The sequence below is a fragment of the Anastrepha obliqua genome, chromosome 2 (genome assembly GCF_027943255.1).
Source record: "Anastrepha obliqua isolate idAnaObli1 chromosome 2, idAnaObli1_1.0, whole genome shotgun sequence".
Taxonomy (NCBI): domain Eukaryota; kingdom Metazoa; phylum Arthropoda; class Insecta; order Diptera; family Tephritidae; genus Anastrepha; species Anastrepha obliqua.
Window position 1 is genome coordinate 131982311 of NC_072893.1, and position 23659 is coordinate 132005969.

Sequence of the window (23659 nt, forward strand, 5' to 3'; positions counted from 1 at the left end):
CAAACTACGTCAACCAACAAATACACAGAAGTTTCCAGCCGTTACCGCGTGGAGGTGATAGCTCAGGCTTCCATCAGAGAGTCAATTACGGCACGCTCCAAAAAAAGCATGTTATTCCCCTTAACTCACTGATGGCTCAACGGCCCCTGTAAGTATGCATATCCACACATACATATTTTTTAACGATACGTGATTATGCTGCCATATTTATTGACCAAATAGACTTCACATCTTTCGCTTGCCATTTAAAGCACAGATTCCCTTATTTGCTACAAGAAATACGCGAACAACAGCCAATTACATTTTTCACTGTGGCCGCTGGATATCTTTAAAATGGTAAGTATGGTTGCGACTGGGTTCGGCAGTCCATAGCTCCACACTCGCCATCGCGCTACTTACTTACTTACTCGTACTCTTTACCCTCTATATGCAGCGCTAAATTCTGCCATATTTCGCAGTGACTTTCCCTTTTACTTGTGCATTAATAAAGTCCATACGAATGTGCGGATATGCTTGTATAGATATGTGCAATAAAATACAATCCATATATGCACTTATCATTTAAATTTCACTATTAACTTCCATATTTTATGTGGAGCGCGAAGGAGAAAAGTCATGCGTTGATTTACAATCATTGACTCATAAATCAATGGGGGCGTGGAATATATGCAGATACTTACAAATGCATATGAATTCTTATATTTTGGTGCAGCATTTTTCGTTTGTTGGGCTTACAATAAGAAAAAATAGTTTTATAATTATGTTTTTAAATAAATTACAGCTTCGTATTTACAGCTATTTAGTAATGATTATATTTACTTATATTCAACTTGCGAAAATAATGGAGAATGAACCATTCTAGTAAATTAATTATTAAGTGCTCGACTATATCAATACCAAAGTTTTCTTTTCGCTTCAAAAATGTGGGCCCGGAAATATGCAGCTTCTATGTGGAATAATAGACTTCCTAGAGATTGAGTTTGAATAAATGCTATGAGAAATATATGCATAGGAATAGGGTATGTCGACTACTATGCGCTGATACAAGGGTGGGCTTAAAAGTAGTAAAAATAGGCCATAGTTTTTTGCGGGGAAAACTGAAATATGAACTCTTTTATGGTATGAAATTAATACAAATACAATGCGATTAGTTTAACTTTGAATCCATAATTAGAAAAATTATAAATTTATAAAAGGTCTTGATGCGATTATGCGGATCTCAAATTAAAGAAGATTAAGAAAAAATCTGAGGAAGTTTTTATCGGAAATTGTCTTGTTACTACAATTCCTCTTATTTCTAGTTGTCTTGTTTGTGATATTTTATTCTACAATATTTTGCAAATAATAGCATAAAAGCAATAGATGTACAAAAAAAACAAGTGCCAATGGTATTATCTAAGTTAACACCACAGTTAACTCGCTCACCTGCAGCAGAAGCACACCCGTGTATTGAAATATGCTGACAGTGCGTCTGCTTAATGCAACGTGATCCACACGCGCATCCGGCAGACAGCAACTTCACCCGAAATGCACAACATCGTGGGAACCGCTGTGTCAGCAGAGTTAGGTTGGAATAAGGCTAGTCTAAGTATAAAAGGTTCTGAGTGTGCCGCCGCGGGGGCAGTCTTGAACCAGTGGGCTTTAACCGGTAATCTTCAACCAGCTAATATTCAGGAATACAATAAAGTAAACTGTAAAACACAAAGAACGGACCATTAATTCCAGGATCCCAAGTGGTTGGCCCGCAACTTTAATTTTTTAAACGATGTCCTGCGGGACACGTTAACTGGCGCCCGAGCAGGGACCCCTCTTTTTTTCAAAAGATGGGGTACCTAACAAGGATCTCCGCAAGGGAGTCTTTATGCTATAGTGGAAGTGGGAAAAAAGTTAAAATAAAAAAGTGAGTGCGCCGTGTCATAAAAAAAAAAAATGTAAAATAAAATTTAACCTGATAAAATAAAATAAATCAAATTTATCTAAAATTAAATTAAAATTAGACAAGAAACCAAAATTGGGATCATAGCTAAATTTTTTAATGTAAATTAACACAAAATAAATTAAGTTCAAATGAAATAAAATTTAATAAATAAATTAAAAAACGGAGTTAACCAAATAAACTGAAATTAAAACTGAATTTGAAATAAATTCAAATCAAATTAAGTGTTTGAAAAAAATTCCCGACGGTTCACGGCGCAAAACGAACAATCACTTGAAAATGCCCTTCCACAATGTGAAGCCGTACTTGTGCAGAATAACAGCCGCAATGCGAGCTTCACAAAGGATTCCCTTGTTTAGTAAGGGAATATCCGGCAAAATGGAGCGGAGCACGAGGATGAAAGGTTTGTGAGGTGCAGTGAAGGGTGAATGCTCAAATAAAAAAAAAAAAAAAAATTAATTATAAAATAAATACGAATCTCGAAGTAAATTGCTCAGCGATTCACCACCTACGGGGGGACCCTCCTGGCAATTTACTCACGCGGATGAAAGGAATTTTCTAAAATTTGTGAACTAAATAAAACATTACTTATAACTGCACTACTGCAATAAATAAATATAAAACTCAGAGTATATTGCTCAGCGATTCACTACCTACGGGGGGACCCTCCTGGCAATTTACTCACGAGGATGAAAAAAAAAAATTTCTAAAATTTGTAAATTAAATAAAACATTACTTATAACTGCACTACTGCGATAAATAAATATAAAACTCGGAGGATATTGCTCAGCGATTCACTACCTACGGGGGGACCCTCCTGGCAATTTACTCACGAGGATAAAAGAAGATGGCTAAAATTTGTCAAGGAAATAAAACAAAATGTTACTTGTTACTGCACCACAGCAATTTTTCGTCTGCGCTCGGTGACATTAGAATTGCCACAGGAGGCCGTATGCCTACGCCTACGAGGACGGACTCCTACGACTATAATGTCGGTCGGTTACAGTCTTGTGTGCCCGCAATAGTAGTCATGCTACACCTTCCACATTGGAGATTGCATGGGGCCAAGTACTTGTAAATTAACTAAATGCCTTATTTTAAGGCTGCAAAAATAAAAAATTTTAAGATAATTACGCAGAGAATCGTATTAAAATCCCTGACAAATTGGTGGGCACCGTGATACATTCATAGTGCAAGGTTCGACTCCTCGTCAGAAGGAAAGAATATAAAAAGAATAAAAAAGAATACAAAAAGATGCTTGAGAAAAATTACATATTTTAAATCTGTGGCGAATTGGTGGGTGCCATTGGCATAAGGTTCGACTCCTTGCCCGGATTCGTAAATATCAAAAAAAAAAAAGGAAAAATGTTAATTGCCTAGTGTAATTACAGCCATGTTCATAAGTAAATTGGGTAACGTCAACGATCTCGGCATGATAAAGCAGCTGCAGCCAGTGGACTGGATACGCCCTATCTGGGTGCACGTTGTCGTTCACATGGGAACATGCCAACTATTTCTGGCCTCTGGCAGCTAAATTAGAGGTTGTTTAGGCTTCCGAGAATCGTGTGAAGGAAGCGTCCTAAGTAGGTTGCCTGCAATCTGATTGTAGGACGACTAAAAAGGGTTCCCGCGTCCCTTCCGTGACCTTAACCAATAAAATAAAACAAAAAAAAACATTACAATAAAAAATAATAAAGAATTATACTGAAATAAACTAAAATAAGAAAGTAAACTTAGTACAAAGGAAATGGTCATTACTACAAGAGCGGGCTTGTTAGTGGGATGAATCGTGCCTTAGTAGGCTCGTAGTGCCATCGAATTTGACAAATGGCTACACTACTTCCAAACGGGATTCTGGCGATCTCTCCGTAGCTGGTTCGAGAACAGTATGGCCCTCTGTCCTAAACAAAATTTAAAATGCCTCCTTCGCATAATCCGTTGGAGAAGAAAAGAAAAAAAAAAAAAAAAAAAAATTTTTGAAAAACGAAAAAATCGTTATCAACAAAACATAAAAGAGGAAAAAACCCAACATATTTACCTTTTTATTTTTTCCTAATTTTTTGTTCCTTTTTATTTTTATTTATGAAAACTTTTGTAATAACAATATAAAGTAAATTTAAACAAATTTTTCTTTTTAATGTTGGAATACCCTTATCCACGCTAACACCTTTAATAAGGTAGTTGTCCCAAGGAATCGTCCCAAGGAAAAATTGAAATGGATAAAATTTAGTTTATCTCATTATGTATAAAATATATAAACTTTCAAACTGTTTAAAGGAAATAAAGTTGCTTTTCTAAAGCTTTACTTGGCAAACGATGAATGCTCTCAGCAACAAGGAATGCAAGTTTGTGCGCGTATTGGCACACGGCAGGTACACGGCAAGTGCCACTCCAATTATAATACAGATGGGTAATTTTGTATGTTAAAAGCTGCATTTGATCTGGTGTTAAACGAATATTGCTGTATACAATATTATAGTTTGTTGGGGACACTGTTCCTTGTCGCACAGACTGAGATACCAAGAAAAAGTCATAACGTTCTGGACACGTAACTACATCATCGACTATTGTACCAGGAGGCGGATTTCGGCCTCGTGCAAAGAGTCGGGTATTAATACTTTTTGGTACCACAACATATGCAAACATAGGTGGTTTTTCAGAGCCCACACGCTTATACTCTTGCTCGAGTTTCTCAACCACGGAACCTGGAGGTGGATTCCTGCCATTAATGAAGTAACGAGTATTAATTCGCTTCGATACTACTATAAACGCCAAGGGGCAAATCGTAGGTTTCTTCTCATAATCAGAATACATTTTGCTTAACCTTTCTATCAAAAATTTCACTTCGGTGCTGAAAACTTGATGCAATTGCCCATCACCGACTCCGTCACGATAGAAGGGGATTTTCTTTGGTAACATACCATGCTCTTGTTGATATGCTTTCAAAGCATAGCCCATGCGCAATGCTATTTCGTTTGATAGCTCCTGGCCTTTCACATGCTCTGAAACTGAAGAGAAGTAGATGGGCTTCGACTTCAGATCCATTGTGGCTACTAATGCGCCGTAAGATTTAGTTTTATCTCTGGGAGAATGACAAACATCGAAACCAACAGTCATTAGACCACTTACTGGAATTTCGGTTAACCAAGGTGCTCCCATGAGTTTTGCATTCATTTGTATAACAACTTTAGTGGCTATAGACATCAAACCAGCGGCTTTGTCTCCATGAGGGGCAATAGTACGTAGTGTCACTACCTGAGATGGCATTGGACGGTCAACGCAACACTTCTTTTTGACGCAACCATATTTTTTCTTCATTTCCAGATACCAGAAGTACCATCACGATTTGAGGATCTCCAGTAGAAAACTGATTGCTTGTGAATAAGATCCACTATGATCGTCACTAATTTGTTGATATATAGGCTCTGCAATGCCCATACGCATTCCATTAGCCGCTCTTATACACATTTGTACGAAATTTTGAACTTCACGTAAATTCCGTGATGGCGTAATCACGTACCACCTCTTAATGTCAACGTGTTTGTACATTGAATTATTTCGAAATTATCGCGTCCAATCTGCAAATTCATTGCAATCGTAACGTTTTTTATAATAGTCAATATACGAAATCTCTCCGTCTTTGGTTTGAAATTTCGACTTGAGCGACTGTTGGAAATCCACGTCATTTATCCAATATGTTTTATTATTATAGTCGGTAAGGATTATTGTTCCAACGACTTCTCTTTTAAAAGCATCATGGTAGTCTGGTTTACCGACGCAATCTTGTAGAATTTTATATAACGTATCAGTGCGCATTACTTTATGAGCAATTTCAGCACATAAGAGAATGTCTTGCTCATGTTGTCGTATTGAAGTTTGATATCCAGGTCATAATTCGAGGTAAAAACTGTTTAGACAATGCTTTGCCTTCGGATCAAAGAAACTACGCCCAACAAGTTCTAAATTCAGCCCTGCCATAGCACGACGTAAAATAAAATTTAGCACTTGTAGCTGCTGTGAATCAGTCACCTCCAATTGCCCAACGTGTTTAATTTTTGGATAGTTTCACCCTCACGATTTTTATGGGGGGAGGCACAGTACAAAGAAAAGCAGCTGTCTTCCAACCCATAAATTGGTGGATATTCTTTGAATATCGGGGTTCGACTCCTCATGGGAATGATGAAATTAATAGAGAGCTTTTAAGAAAAAGAATGGCACTTACAAAAAAAAAATAAATAAATACAAATATTTTTTGCGACGTTGAAATAAAAAATAAATACAATAAAAATAACTCTCTCAACCCATAAAATTGGTGGATATTCTTTGAATATCGGGGTTCGACTCTTCATGGGAATGATGAAATGAATAGAGAGCTTTTCAGAAAAAGAATGGCACTTTAAAGAAAGAAAAAATTATATATTAATTAAAATTTTTTTTTGTAACTATTATTAATACACAAAATTTTAATTAATTAATTAATACACAAAATTATAAAGTAAAACTAAAATTTAAAAAACAAATATTTTTATATGAAACAATTTTTTATATTTAAAAAAAAAAGAAGAAAAACAAATATTTTTATATGAAACAATTTTTTATATAAAAAAAAAGAAGAAAAACAAATATTTTTATATGAAATAATTTTTTATATTTAAGAAAAAAGAGAAAAAAACTGAAAAAAGACAGAAAAAAGGGGGAAAAAACACGCCAAATATATTCAAATAATGTAAGGCGTTGTAAATTGTAAAAAAAAAAAAAAAAAAAAAATTTTTTGCCATATCTGTAACGCTCCTCTTTTCCTAAAAGCCACTTGTTTTAATATAAACGATGAAATGCTTTTTCTCCCTTTTCCTTTCGAAAGATATTCGATTAGGAACAAGTTGCTTTCAAGAAAAGAACACGCGCAACTGGCAATATTAACTTAAGGCTGAAACAAGAAGTTACCGATTTTTGTTATGTTATTTTATTGCCACACTAAGAAAATTTGTACATTTTTATTGAAAATTTTATCAAGCTAGATTACTCGTAATCCCCTGCGTTTGCGGATTCAACATCTTCGGCTACGATGCCCCATTGGTAGCGATAAATCAAGGTCAAGGCTGGATAGTAAATGGCCATTTTAAATTGATACATAAGATTGATTTGAATCTCTTCAGTGAAGCATTGGAGAAATTCGAAACGGCTGCAAAGGGCATGAGGAATGATGTCGCAAAATCCTTCGCGGCATACAACTTGAACCACATTAGCCAACGCCTCGCCGAACTTCGGGCCACTAAACCCCGTAAAATCCGGTCAATCAATTGGCTTGGATCGGCCTGGAAATGGGTTGCCGGCTCGCCTGACGCAACAGACTGGGACACAATCCTCAGAAGTCAGGATGATGTAATCGCAAACAGCAACCACCAATTTAAAATAAATGAGGAACTCTTCAATGCCACTCGGGAATCTATGAACCAGATCAATCAGATGACACGTTACGTGAACACTATTGGGAAAGAGTTTGGCACTACGGCTGCTGAAACCGTACTGCTTAACCGCATACAGATCCTCAAGGAAGAAATAAGTGCGGTAGTACGCGCATGTCAAATGGCAAAGTCGGGCATAGTCAACACCAACCTCTTAAACCCGGTTGAGTTACATCAGCTAATTTCTGAAGAAGAGGCTTTACCCTATCAAAATGCCATTGAGGCAATTGAATATGCGAAGCCCTCCTTATTTTCAAACGGCTCACTGCTGCTTTATGTACTCGCAATCCCTAAGGTCAGAACAGATGAATTCCGCTTTCTGATGACAAGAGCTGCGGTTCATGCAGGTATGAGGGTAGTGGCAAACTACACGAAAATGTTGGTCAGCAAGGAAGAAACGTACGGCATAATAAGTGAATGTCCGGAATACGTATGTCAATCTGCGGGACGCAGATATTTAGAGGGGGGCAGTTAACACCACAGTTAACTCGCTCACCTGCAGCAGAAGCACACCCGTGTATTGAAATATGCTGACAGTGCGTCTGCTTAATGCAACGTGATCCACACGCGCATCCGGCAGACAGCAACTTCACCCGAAATGCACAACATCGTGGGAACCGCTGTGTCAGCAGAGTTAGGGTAGGAATAAGGCTAGTTTAAGTATAAAAGGTTCTGAGTGTGCCGCCGCGGGGGCAGTCTTGAACCAGTGGGCTTTAACCGGTAATCTTCAACCAGCTAATATTCAGGAATACAATAAAGTAAACTGTAATACACAAAGAACGGACAATTAATTCCAGGATCCGGAAAGTAAGTATAACATAACGGGCCAAGTGGTGGCCAACCAACTTTAATTTTTTAAACGATGTCCTGCGGGACACGTTAACTTCTATTAAACATTGAGAAAATCTCAATTTAAATAATTAATATATAAAGAATGTATTAGGTGCGCAAGTAAGTTCCCGCTGTTTGTCAATAGATGCCGCCAGCAGTGTGTGTTAGTCTATTCTAACATAACCTAAACGTCATAAACCAAGCTTAGACATATGGTAAACAAGCTGCTTCGACACAGTAGTGATTTTGGTTTAGTATCATATACTTTTGGTTTTGTGAAAATGTTTGATTTTGTGCCGAATAATCGTCATTTGCGGGAAGTGTTGATTTTCTTCTTTCATTCGAAATAAAGAAAGTCGAGAGTCATGGGGACTGCCCGGTCATGCTTCTACGTCGTCGTCTCGGCAAAGTATTCATGCCTCGAAGGTTATGCTATGTATTTGGTGGGACCAAGTTGGCGTTATTTATTATGAACTGTTAAAACCAAGCGAAACCATCACTGGGGATCGGTATCGACTTCAATAGATGCGATTGAGCCGAGCACTGCGCGAGAAGCATGACAAAGTGATTCTACAGCATGACAACGCTCGGCCTCACGTTGCCAAACCCGTTAAAATCTACCTGTAAACACTGAAATGGGGAATCCTACCCGACCCGCCATATTCTCCAGATATTGCGCCATCCGATTATCACCGGTTCCGATCGATGGCACATGGTCTAGCTGACCAGCAGTTCCATTCATATGAAGACATCAAAAAATGGCTTGATCCGTAGAAAGCCTCAAAAGGTGAATAGTTTTACCGCGACGATATACGAGATCTACCAGAAAGATGGAAAAAAGTAGTAGCCAGCGATGGGCAATACTTTCAATGATTCACTTGTAACCATTTTTTCAGAATAAAGTTGTATTTTCATAAAAAAAAACAGCGAGAACTTAGTGGAACACCTAATAATATTTTCATCAGAAACGCATAAGAAATACAAAAAAATCATAACATTTTTTTTAACATGAAACTCCTGGCAGGTTTTAGTTAAAATAAGTGTCATCAAAATAATTTTTTGTTTAATAAACTCAAAGAAAATTAATATATCATTATCAGAAAAAACGTTAAAAAATCGCTTAAGCTCCCTGGTAGGTGCGTAATGAATATCTGCACAAGAATTTAGCTGTGAAAACTGTAACAGATTCAGTCAGTCTCTTTGCCATGTTACTAGAAGATTAAAGACAGAAACCTCAAGCCTTAGTTGTATGATTTGAACGTGAATTTTAATTAATTGAAAATTAGTCTCAGCTACTAATGCTTTTCGTGACATAATATAATTATTCATAATTGGCCTGTATACCCTTTTGGGGTGTTTGGCCGAGCTCCTCCTCCTATTTGTATTGTGCGTCTTGATGCTGTTCCACAAATGGAGGGACCTACAGTTTTAAGCCGACTCCGAACGGCAAATATTTTTATGAGGAGCTTTTTCATGGCAGAAATACACTCGGAGGTTTGCCATTGCCTGCCGAGGGGCGACCGCTATTAGAAAAATGTTTTTCTTAATTTTGGTGTTTCATCGAGATTCGAACCGACGTTCTCTCTGTGAATTGCAAATGGTAGTCACGCATCAACTCGGCTACTTCTAATAAATAAATAACATAATTAAAAAATTAAACTAGTTATTGATTTTAAACCATAAAAAACATCTGTTTGTACACCGCTAAATTGCTAAAATTTCTTGAAGGTTTTATCAAAACTTTCAACTTTTAAGTAAATACACGCCTTACGCCTTTTCTTTTATATAAAGTAAATGCTCAAATTCGGCGGTATCACATATCAGTTTATACTTTTTTTGGTGATTTTGGAAAGCCTTAATGCACGCAATAACTCAAACACAAAACACTATGTGACCTTGAGCGTTAAAAGAACGTAATAAATTTCCTTTTAATGTAGAAGTGGCGCCATTTGTTTGGTAGCCCCTCTTTATCTTTTATTGACAAAGAACAAATCAGGCGTCGCAAGGATTTTAATATCATTGTAAAATATATTACTTACGAGGTTATTTTAAAATCAAGACAGCAAAATAAAGGGAAATCGGAAAATAAATTTTAAATTATTTAAAAATTTGCATTACAAAAAAAAAACCCGAATCATAAATTAAGAGAAAATGCCCCACATCACAGAAGTGTAAAATATTAGGAAAATGCAACCTAATACTAGCCTACTGCCATCAATTAATGACCATATTTCTCTCTGACCTTAATTGGTGATTACAAGAAAAAGGTTTTCCATAAAGCACTGCTCGTTCGAGGATTATACATCCGCTTTGCTTGTGCTTTCTGCTCTCCCTCACACACATACATGTCCAATAAGTAATAAACAGTAATCTTTTCATTATTTCGCTTCATCATTTCTTCCGCTATCCTCTCGCAGGTCATCAGAAAATGAGGCATTAATTCAATTTAAGGCTTCGTCGTATGGCAAGCCTGATTGAATTCCGGCCTTAAATTTATATATTGGGTTTTCATACTAAAATACCAAAAAAAAAAGTGATCAAAAAAGGAGCAAAAATTCTGACTTTGTCGACAAAAATAAGCCGGAGCTCAAGGGGCTGCAAACGAAATAAGAAAGAGACTCGCGGGATACCTATGCACCGATAATAGATGTGCGCATGAGTATGGCGTGGGAAATGAAAAAGCAGGCTTAACATACCAGCAGTTAACCATTTGGTTAATACTTCCTCTCACTCATTTGAAGAAGTATAATTGACATGAGTATGTGACCTCAATGTGCGCAGTCAGCAGGGGCGGCTAGACGACCTTTATGCTTAGCTAAACAGTACAATAGCTAAAGAGTGACTAAACAAAAAGCAAAACCAAAAGCAAACAAAAGTGAAAATCTTCTCAACTCACTGCCTTACTGTCCATTAGGGACGCTGAGTTATGATTGACTGTCGGTTTCGTGTCAGCTCCGATTGTATCAGTGAATTGAAGACGCAAGTGAGCTGTAAATGTATTTGTATAATAGCATAACTGGGCAAAGTTAGAACAAAGCAGTTGAAAGGACGCAAAGAAGAAAAAGACAAATGATTTAAGGTCGCCTTAACGAAGGCGCAGGGGCAAAGGGGCGCTAGAGCTGTCTGCAGATTGTCGTTTTTTAAAGATATTTATCGAAAGCAAATATTTGAGTGTAACAGTTGAAATATGTAGATGCTATTAACGATGGCTGTGCGCTTTGACCCAAGCGATAAAAATCAAATTCTTTCACTTTGTGGGTAATCATTTAGTGCATTTTCTGCGTTTTTGCGCAATAAAAAAATATTTTGCCTCTTTTCTCAATCAGAGCCAGCAGGTCAAGCTAAATAGCGACAGTGCCGCGGTATATAAATGTATCAGTTATTTAGATATTGATGTGGGTATTTTGGCTCACAGTTGACAGCTGATCCTTTGCATTGCACGCGTAAGCCGAGCAGCCAAAGGAAAAACAACAGAAAACAAAAATCAAAAACATATAATGCGAATTAAGAGTGTAAAAATGTATATAAAACTAAAAAAAATGAAAAAAAATAAATAAAAAATCTATCAATAAAAAGTTAGAGAAAATTGGCGAGCAGAGTGTAGAAGGAAATCGGTAGGGATTTAGAAATGCTTAATTTGTTAAAACTGAAAATATAATTTTTCTTACTGCAAAAAAAAAAGTGAAATAATGACTACTATTGGATTTTTGTTTTGGTTTTACATAACTATATCATTTCCCATAAAATAGTATTTTCTAAAATGATGAATGCTACTGAAAAAATATTGTGTCAACGCATTTAGGTACCGTAATAGTTGACACTGTTCACACATGTCTATGTAGTTGCTTATACAAGTAAATGCGCGTATAGTTTTACAAAAGTTAATTATGAACAAATTTCAAAAACATTTGCGCGCAGAAAAAATGAGAGACAACCGTTCACACCGTTCAATTCAGTTCGGCATTTGGGTGTCCCAAAACTTTATTCTTTCAAACTGTGTAAAATTTTTGGATGAAACCATTCCTCAGGTCGTCAAAACACTCTACTATTTATAATAATTGAATAAAGGCTTTGTTAGGGCGTATAAGAGTGCATTTTGTTTCAGAACTCCAATTTCTCAATAGCACGGATTCTAAATATAGTCATAATTGTGACAAGGTCCTAGCTAACCGGGGAATCTTTGAAGAAAAAGTATCACTGTAATGAGTAGGCTGGTGTTAGGAAATACGTACACAACGGGTTTCACGCAAAAAAATTCGGGACAAACGAAGACAAATGCTTTTTGGTAGCTTGAAAACCATACCTATTATGATTACGAAAATTATTGTTCAATAAAACTTTTTGCAAAACAAAGGTTGCCCCAATTTTTTGTCCCAAAAAAATTTTTTTTTGCAAAAAATTTTATGGAAAACATACAATGAATGCAAAAGTTGCTATTCAAAGAAAGCTCAATGAAATTTATTTAAAAAAAGTTCGGGACAACAATTTGGCACACATTTTTTTGCAAAACGTATGATAGAAAATATACAATAAATACAAAAATTACTGTTCAAAGAAGGCTATACAAGAAAATTGTAAGGACAAAAAAAATGGAACAAACATTTTGGATCAATATTTTTTTTGTATATATATATATATATATATACATATATATAATTGGCGCGTACACATTTTTTGGGTGTTTGGCCGAGCTCCTCCTCATATTTGTGAGGTGCGTCTTGATGTTGTTCCACAAATGGAGGAACCTACAGTTACAAGCCGACTCCGAACGGCAGATATTTTTATGAGGAGCTTTTTCATGGCAGAAATACACTCGGAGGTTTGCCATTGCCTGCCGAGGGGCGACCGCTATTAGAAAAATGTTTTTCTTAATTTTGGTGTTTCACCGCGATTCGAACCTACGTTATCTCTGTGAATTCCTACCATAGTCACGCACCAACCCGGCTACGGCGGCCGAATGTTTACTGCTCAAAGAAATCTACACAAGAACATTTTTGGGACAAAAATTGTGACAAACTTTCTGGAACAAATTTTTGTTCACAATTTTTACTTTTTTCTACATTTTTGTTGAAAATAACAATTTAACACCTTTAATGCTTTTAATCACTTTCGTAATCGAAAAATTTGAAATCCTTAATACTGGTGCCCCGAAAATCTTTTTTCAATTATATAAACCTCTGCAAAATATAAAATGTATAAACAATTGGAGCGAATTTAATAAAGGTGCATATTTATGGCTGCTAGGGTACAAAGAAAACGGTTTTCTAAAATTATGTGTCCCAATTTATTATTATATATTATTATTTTATTTAGTTTATGTTAAATAATTTTGCACCATTTTACAAAGATAAAAGTAAAATACATGAATAATTATTATCAAATCTAATTTTTGCAAAATAGCTTATGCCGAAACAAAAAAAAATAGTCTTTAAGTCATTGACTCATTTGGGTATTAATATGTTGGAATTTTCCGACCAAATGTGTATTAATTTTGTCTATTGTTTTCTGAAGTTATCTCTCCTTTTTTTACGCTCAGTGATTCGCATCATAAATCAAGTTTCATCTTCTGGTCAAACTGTAAATATTTACAAAACCCTAAAGTGCACAAGTAAGGCGAAAATTGAAAAAAATTAAGTGGTAAACGAAAGCGAAAACAAAACGTCTGCAGAAAAGAAGAGTGTCGTTCACACTTGCATAGGTTTAACCCTTTGAGAAGCACTCAAGTAAGCCTAAAAGTTTTGGAAAACACACACGACGGCCAATTGACAAACATGTACGCGGCAGCAGTTGCTTACACACACATATGTATTGTATTTATAGTCTATAGTTTAATGTGTATACTTTTTTGTAGCTCAATGTCTGTGCCCATCTACCAGGCATTTCTTTTGCAATTGGTCTAGACAAAATTTGGCTTTGTCTTACACAAAGAAGAAAACCAAGAAAATAAAGGATTCTTTTATTACTAAATCAACACCTCACTCACGCAGACTAACACACTAGTATATGTGCAACATTTATCAAATCGGAGCAACAGAACGTATAAGTGATGGCGTCCTCGCTTTTCTTGACACCTAAGCGTCATCGTGGCACTTATGGCATGTATAGTTTAATATTACTGAGCGTTTGACAAAAATTTCGCAGATTGCTTGTGAAATATTCAATTTTTCCGTATTTTTTTTTGCTTTGATAAATTTTTAGCACACATTTGCAAATTGGGTTGTGCGTAATGAGGGAAATTTATTTCTGACTGATAATTGAGTTAATTTATCACAAATATTATGACACATAATATAATTAACTTTTGAGTTATTCTGTCTGTTATAAAGTCTGTGAGAAACTTTTTCGCGGTTTTAAGACTAAAAATAAATTCAGCTACTTTCAGAAGGTGCTGGTGGATAAATATAATATTAATTTCGGAATTTAGCGCTAGGCCAACTTAGGCGGCTGCTCATATGTGGTGGCGATACCTGAAATTATTTTAGAAGTATGAATCATAAAGTATGCATACGATAAAACATTTACCCACTTATCTTAAAAAGGCGAAGGTGGCCTTCTGCTAACGCCCTACAGTTTATCGTTGGATTATCTGCCCAAGTAAGTTACAGGTCTTCAAGTCCATTTCCGTGTCAGAGCATCTGAATACTTGATGAAAGCAGTTGAGTATAATAGCCCTTAGATTTAAATCAATCCGGCCCAAGAATGGATGTGAACATTTATTCAAGGTTAGTGGATTTTGCTTCGCCCACTGCCTACACAAATCTTCTTGTATATATGTATTATATAATATATATGTATTGCAGCTCATAAATTTTTGCAAAATTTGTATCCCCATTCCGCATTCAACTGCACTGAAACATTCTTGCCCGATTCAGATTTTCTGGGTCTGAATTAGTTTTTGTCATTTCAAATGTAAGCTATAACTAAACCTGGCAACCCTTAATTGCATACTAAAAATCTCTAGTATTATAAAAATTAACAAAAAACCGAAGAATAAAGAAGCCTTCACATAAAAGTTTAATACCAAAGTTTCTAAAATTATTATAGCCCCATTGTGTTGGCATTTAACTACGTACCTTTGTATAAGTGTAGGTTTGCTAAATTTTTAACACTGCAAGTGGCACAAAAATACTTTTTTGTGGTTTGTACGCATGCAACGCATACTCACGTAAGTTTTGGGTGAAAAAGGCGTCAGAAACAAATTCTCGTAAATTGTGAATTTTCCATTTAACCATACAATGTTTGGTAAGTGGATTTCTGGCCAACTGCTAGGCAGGTCCTTAGCGCACATGAAAGTACACATATATACATATGTACATACACACCTACACATGTAAACTTGCTTTGTTCATACGCCATTATCAGTGCTCCTTATACTGTTATCGCTTGCTTTTTCGCCATGCTTTTGTCCCCACTTTACATATGCTCGCTGTCATTTACACCCAAATCGTCGTACATTTCTGGTCAAATATTTGCATTGATATGAACTTCGTTGGAAAAGTTTTACTTCTCTACGAGTGCTTGTCAAACTATAACCCAGTGATGAAATGTGTAGCAATAACAAATGCTAAAATATGAAATTCATTTTCATAAACTCCTTCTAGGCCAAAGTAATTTTTCGGAAATAGACATTACGGCGTCTAGACCAACTTTTAATTTTTATTTTAAGCTCTCACGAATTTCTATAATACTTTAATTTTCGTTATGTAAAGATTTTTGGTTTTATTTTTTTTTTTCAAAAATTTTTAGTTAATCCAAAAAAATATTGTTGTTAAAATTCTGACAAAAATATGTAACCCAGTATTATAACCCATCTTAATATTATATTTATGCATGAAATACTACTTGGATAGTGCCACAGAAATAGAAGAAATGGCAGTCCGCCGCTCAGGTGGATTGACGGTGTAGATGAAGACGCAAGTTTTTTGGGATTTCCCACATAGAGGACTCAGGTACGAAACCAGGATTGTCCAGCCCACCAATAGCCCAGTCCTAGTTGCCTAAGTTTCTGAGGAAAATATACCTCATTTGCCACACAAACTCTTTTGCAACAACAAATTATAAGTCTAACGTTTTTGTCTTAAAAACTCGTCTGTCCCTAAAAATTACTTAAAAATTGTATTCTAAATGTTGTTTGTCTTAAATACACATATATTTGTATTAAATATTTATTTCAAAAGCTTTAATTTTTAGATGACCAAAAACAGTTAAAGTATTATTTCACACATTTTTGTTACAAAAGTGAGTTTATAGCAAATCGTTAAAAAAATTATTAGCTATTGTCCCAAAAAAGTGTTTTTAATGTAAATTACTCCGTACATAACGTAAATTATTTATATATATATATATGTACGTATGTATATCTTTTTACCGAAAAGGGTTTATCGCAAAATATTAATAAAGATTTAAATTGGTTCAAAAAGTTTTTTTTGTCACATTTTTTGTGTAAAAACGAATTTATTACAAAGTATTAAAAAAATTATTAGACATTGTCCCAAAAAATTAAAAAAAAAAAAACATTTTAAATTAACATTGTGTAAATTACGAATTTTAAAATGTATTGCTTGTAATTTTTTTTACAAATGTGAGCTTATCACAAATTATTAATAAAGACTGAATTAGGGTTTTTCTGTCCTAAGCAATACATGCCCCAAAAACTGTTTTTTTGTTTGGAATTTAAATTTGTTCAAAAAATATTCTCTGTCATATTTTTTACAAAAAGTTTCCAAAGAGTTTTCAAAAATTATTAAAAAATTGGGTAACACTATTCGGCCCCAAAAAATATTTATTGCAATTACTTTTTTACAATTTCTATGTTTTTTTTAAGTACACCCCCAGCTACGTATTCAAGAGGAAACATTTTTTAACCACTTTTTACAGTTAAATTATTCACTGGGCTGTTACTTGAAGCATCCTTTCATACAGGCGTAAAGGTAGTCTACATAATTTCTGAGTCTCTTATCTCTTAGTTGTTGGTGTAACTTAAAAATGACGGGGAACATAAATATGTTCGTGTGTGTAAATGCCCGCATGTTTGGATAACTTGAGGACGCACAAATTTTTTACTCAATTATAAAAGTTTACACATTAAAACTGAAAAACTAGCAACAACAGCAAAGCCCAAAAAATAAATCCAACCAAAGGGGTCCAACCACAGCGCCAACTGCTGATATGTGATACTCGTAACTATACACATGTATATGTTTACGTATGTTTGTATGTGTGTGTATAGGTACAGAATTTAGATGTACTGGCTGTTGAAATCAAAGTACGAGCAGCTGTAATGAATGAATGAGTGGAGCGGTGAATGTCGTAAAACTTTTTGTTATGAAAAGGTTCGGTTTTTATTTAAACGAATTTGAATTCCCTTCCAGTTTCGTGTTTTTTGCGTTTTCGTGGCACAAAATTGTTAGCCAACTAGATTGGAAAGACTATAAAAACACATAACAAGCGTAGCGATTCCAATTACAATAACCACTACACAAATAATGTTGCAACAAAAACACATAGAAAAGAAATAAAAAACAAGTGCAACAACTATAACAATTTTCTAAATATTTTATATTCGTTACTGAAATGGCAGCAGAGGTGATAAAAAGCATATAAAAAGTAGTTACTTTGCGGGCAGCTTGTGAAATGTGCTCACTTTAATGTATATGTGTGTGTGTGAGGGAGAGAGTGAGGGTGTGCGGCATATATTCTATTTAGGTGTGGTTGTGTTTATTGCCATTCTTTTAATGCCGAAAATGACTCCTTCCAATGACTCCGGCTAACTAAAGGCACAATTCATTTTAGTTCCATATTTATTTGCTTAAGCATTTAGCAACATTTTTTATTTGGACTATGCTATGCAACCCAGAAGGGCATGTGAAGCGTAAACTTATGGCCAGTTTGAAGTAGTTTTATTAATGGTTTTTTGGATTTCGAGGGAATAACTCGATTTTTTTGTTTTACAAAATTTACCAGTATTACTCTTTTGGAGGAAATATTAGTTTGGAAAATTTCGACCCTTTTTGGCACCCACTGCAGTCGATACAGAAGTCTTCGTTCACTCCTTTCTACTAAAATATTTTTGGTATGCAAAGGCATATTTTGTGCTATTATGTCTTAACTTTTTCTTATTTTTTTTTTTTGAATTTTATTACGAAAATAAAGCAAGGAAAATGTATTGGAATTACAAGAATACAATTGTAATATCAAAAAATAAATAAATAGCGAAAAATAGATAATATAGATAGAAATAGATTTTTAAAATTTTTAAAAACTCTTGTACCACACATACTTATAAATTGGCAATTTTATATACTTCAAATCTTTTAGCACCAATAGCTTTATACTTTAATAAAATATTTTTGGAATATTTTGGAAATATTTTCCAAGAAATTTTTCTCAAAATTAAGTACAAGTAAGAACTTCAAATATATTTTTCCATGCATTTTTGGGACAAATAACATTTTATTGGAGCATTGATACATCATTTGTAACAAATATTGTTATGCTGAACCGAAAAAATTTTGAAACGGAAATATTTTTTTTTCCGAAGTTATGTTAGAAAATAATAAAATACACTGGAAAATTGTTGAGATAAATATTTGAATTTATTTTATTATATTTTATTTATGAAAAGTTATATAAATTAAAAATTTCTTAGAATGCAAAATTATTTTACGGCTTTTATGATACATCTGCGTTCATGATAGGTTTAGATATTACACACCTGACGAATTTCATCAGAGGTGTGAAGCGGTTAATACAAACGTAAATAGTTATCGTTCGGTCTTCTCCACAAGTCTCAAAGACAACCCCTTTCCGCCTATCCTTTGCTTTCTATCCTCTCTTATCACTGTGAACGAAATCTGTATTGCTCGGGCCCATCTCTTGAATGGGCAACCGTTTACCTAACCTAACCTAACTCAGAAAATTATGTAGTCCACAAGAATATTTTACGGGAGAAAGTTTTTAATTTTGTATTTTTATTGTACTTATTTTTATTTTTCTGCTCGTGTTTTGAGATTAAATGGATTGGTTTAAACTCAAAACTTCGTACCAGCGACTAGTTTCTGAAATTATTTGATTAACAATTTGCTAATTAAAGTCTTCAAAGAAGATTTCGATAGACTTTTGCTATGTATGGGCTGAGGATAAGAGAATTATTAAAAATAAATTTCTAAAAAAAAGAGAAAAAATTTCGAAAAAAAATTTATAAAATTGGGAACTTTTTGGTACAAACAGGGAATCTAAAAAACAAAAAAAAAAAAAACAATAGACATTGATGGGGTTTTTGATCAAAGTTTGTGGCTTGAATTTTATAAAAAAATGTAATATTGATCCAACATTCTCACTGCTGCTAAAGCTCACTTTTTTATAAAGTCTTTTGTCAGTTTTCTGATTTACCTAGACGCTTTGATATTTTGATATAAACGTATTTCGGTATCCCCTTTGTCTTATTTTAATAAACTAATTTCTCAAGGTGCCGAAATCGTTTCGTTTACTGCACTAGACACCACTGGCCTTGCTGTAATTTCATGAAGCAAGAGGTCCAACTTTAGTCCAACGTCGTTCATACTGGCTTGAGAATGAAGCGATCTCCTTTCTAAGCAAGCTTTTGATTACACCCGATATCATAGTTCAGCTCATATGAGTCAAACTCCAAGCATATAGTTGTACGTAAAACTGTTAAATTAAAATTTGCGTATTAAGTGCCAAAATTTCCTAGAAATCCATTCTACCGGCTTTTTCATTATTTAGAGGTAATTTGGTTCAAAAGTTTTCTCGAAGTGACACACCACATACGGAATTGCACAGCAATTGAGACGTGTGTACGCACACATCCACCAGTGGCGTACGTAGAAACTAAAATTTTCCTCAAAGCCGCATGCGTACACACACATACACTTAATATGTATAATTAAGTATTAGCATAAAAGCTAATGTAGGGTCCGGATATAGTGGAACGTGCGGTCCCAGCCTCGAGGCGCACGTGTTAGGGCCGCGTTTACATGACAGTGTGCTGGTGTGAGCCAGAGATGCGCTTAAGTGCCGGCAACTCATATGTGCAAACTCATACCAGCTCACACATACAGGCTCACATAAATTGCGCTTAACACTTAGTGCTCAACTTTGCTCCTACGGCGTTACTGTAACTTTGCAACAGTTGACCGATGTTAAATCTCATCAAAATATACCCAACTGACCAAATTTGTATGCATGTGTGTGTGTGAGTTAGAGTCACTGGTATGCAAATATATGCATATAAATGTATGTGTATATGTATGTATATAAGTGTATATGTGTGCCTGTTTGTTGGCTGTGTTCATAGTGTACTGCCCCGGTGGCTAAATTACGGCAAAGTATGGTATTTAGTAACAGTTGCTTAAGTGGCAGATTCGCTGACGAAAATGGGCCTGCAGCTCGTTGGAAGTTGAAATGGTATTCCACAAACATACCTACATATATTTACATACTATGTATGTATGTGCACGTTAGCGATTAGACAACCGACTGTGGTAGCCACAAACAGGGCACACATACACGTAATAAATGGCTGTTTGGAAATTTTTACGATACGAGATACAAATAGCTTTCGGATTCTAGTGCCCCTCTTTTCCTGTGATAACCAACTAACGCAACTTTTGGATGAGGTACTGTGATGAGTAGAGCGCACAAAGGGCCATGAGGTTGAAATGCACAGCTTCAATAAATTTAATCTAATCTATGGGTTTCGGAACACAAGGGAAATCCCGATATTGAAAGCAAACGTAACTTGGGAATCAAGAGAGAAACTGATAAATTTATTGGCGATGTAAATTTAGCGAAAATAAATTTCAGCCTTCACACCTCGAGCACGTCTGGCCAAAGATAGTCGGGCAACAATAAAAATTATGTGTCTTGTTGACGGTTTAACGATAAGACTAATGGACTTACCTTTGTCAAACCTTACCATTTTGGTCGATATTCAAGCAGCGATCAAGGCACTGGCCCCAGCGCGCTTTAATTCAAGATGTGTTATAGAATACAGGAGGTCGCTCTCGCTTAGCGTCAATTTTTGCTGTATAGTGATGAGTACAAACATTCATAGTATATAAGAAATCTTAAACAAATGTGAAACATTTCCTGTTGGCTACAGCTAAATATTATTTCAATTATCAGCACACGCCTGTGCCTTGGCGCTTATAGGGAATTTTGTAGTGCTTCAGCGGGACGTGCCAAAGCAACCATTGACATTTGTATTCGTTGTTGCCTACTTTTCAGCGCACAATTAGATACTTTCAGGCATATGGCATGCTAGTCGTTGTATTATTTGCGAGCGTAATCTTGTAGGTAATGAAGTGGGGGTAAGAGCCTACGGCAGTTGGCTATTCAAAAGGAAAGCTATGCAAAAACCACAAAATTTACATAAATTTCAAACTTTCCAAAGTTACTAATCAAGGCATTATTTCCTCTTGCCTCTCTCCACAGGTTACGGCGGCATCTCGCCGCGCACCCAATGGGGCCGCATTGCCGCCCTCATCTACGCGCTCTTCGGCATACCCATCGTTCTGCTCTATCTATCCGCCATGGGTGAGGGCCTTTCGGCCGGCATGCGTTGCCTTTTTCGCAAAGCGCGATCCAAAAGCGCTGTCAGTAACGGGAGTGGCAGCGGCGGCGGCAATAGTGGTAGTAGCGGCAGCGGGAATGGCGGTTCTAATAGCGGCAATGGTAAGTTACCACCAAATGATAGCGGCAAGAGCACAAACAAGCATTATCATCACAGCGGCGGCAGCAGTGGGAAGTTGCATCCTGCGGCTGCTCATCACTATGGACTGCCAAAGTCTGCCTATCATCACAGTAGCTCAGTGGCTATGGGTAGCCACTCTTCGGCGCATGGTCCCAGCGTACCCATTTCCATTTGCGTAATGGTGCTGGTATGTTACGTCGCCTCGGGCGCGTTGCTCTTCCACAAGTTGCAAAACTGGAGCGTACTGGAGGCGCTCTACTTCTGTTTCACGTCGCTGGGCACAATTGGTTTCGGCGAGTTGGCGCCCACTGGTAATCTCACGCTATATCTTGCCTCCGCTTACATACTCGTCGGCATGGCAGTGGTGGCGATGTGTTTCAGCCTCATACAGACAGAGATTGTGATGTGGCTGCGCAAATTCAGCGTGCAGGATCATGTGATGCCGCAGGGCGAGGATGTTGCGCTCGTCTCGGTGGCGGTTACGCCAAAATCATCCTGACAACGGCCGGCTGCTGAGCTGCTTGCCATGGGTGGGGGAAGCGGCGGCGGCGGCAGCAATGTCAATTCAAGTGTACCGGCACCACTTGGCGGCTTTAGCGGCAACACACTGGGTCATCATCAGACCATGTTTTTCGGACCAGCGCATACACTCACACAATACAGTTCGCTACCGCGTCGCTCAGCAGTATCAGCTTTTCAACGCAACACACCCATACGCCGCTCCACCGGCATACCCGAACACCACATGGAGTACTTTGTGCCGCGAAGCATAAGCGAATTTAATTTGTCAGGCGTTGGCGACTTGGCGTTGCCTCCTCCGCGCCGTTATTCACCCACTATACAACATACCGGCGGTGGCATGGGCATGGCTGTGGGACTACCGCATGCACTGCAGCTGGGACCGCCACAGACGCTCATTTGTACTGGACAGCCACCACCTCCGCCACAGCAAATGCAGATTTTAATGAAGCCACGTGAAAAAATGGTCACCTTTGAGGATGAATCGAAGGCAATGAATGCAGCGGCGGTGGCGGCGGCAGCAGGCGTGACCACATCAAACGCCAGCACAGCGACACATTGTCCACACGGCGTACCGACGACGCCACGCAAGGCGGGCGGCATGGTTGGCGGTGGCGCAGATATTTTTATGTGACGCGAATCGTTGCGGTGACCACTTAGTCTGCTGCTAAGCGACAAAGCTAGCGACGACGCGGCAGCAGCATATGCTGCAATGGGTGCCGCCGCTATGCTCGACGACGGTATCGGAGGTGCTGGTGCAATTGGTGGCATCACAGCGACAACGGCAACAACAGCTACTTCAACATCAGTGACGGGCACGCGTGCGCTGAGCGCTGGCTTAGATAGCGACAATGAGCGTGACTCGCTAACTGGAAGTATCGGTGAACTTCCAAAATCAACACCAGGCGATGTGATACGCGTGTGAGTGGAATGTGCCGCAATAGAGAGTGAGGCCATTTTTTATACTAAGCTAGATAAGCGGACATTCTACGTCAAAGTTTCCAGACTCAATTTAGTGTAAGTCAAGCAGATGTGAGAGGGGTCGGATAGTACAGGTTTGAGTGTAAGGGAGTAAGAAAAATGAAAAGAACGCCGCACGCTTGGGTAGACAAAGCTCAGTTGCGTACAACTACACCGACAAGTTGGTGACTAATAAATGTAAGTCAAATGTTTAATTGCAGGTTTAAGGGAAAA

At 36.8% G+C, this 23659-nt stretch overlaps 1 protein-coding gene and 1 pseudogene across 1 annotated transcript in view; one reads left to right on the plus strand and one right to left on the minus strand.

Annotated features, from left to right (window-relative positions):
* LOC129238438 (TWiK family of potassium channels protein 7) overlaps positions 1-23248 on the plus strand; it is a 100581-nt gene extending 77333 nt beyond the window's left edge. Inside the window, exon 5 of the mRNA XM_054873463.1 lies at positions 21688-23248. Coding sequence (XP_054729438.1) covers positions 21688-22445 — 758 coding nt within the window. The 3' untranslated portion in view covers positions 22446-23248. The remainder of the gene's footprint in view (positions 1-21687) is intronic.
* On the minus strand, positions 4208-5966 carry LOC129237824 (protein aubergine-like; annotated as a pseudogene).
* Positions 23249-23659: the final 411 nt, after the last annotated feature.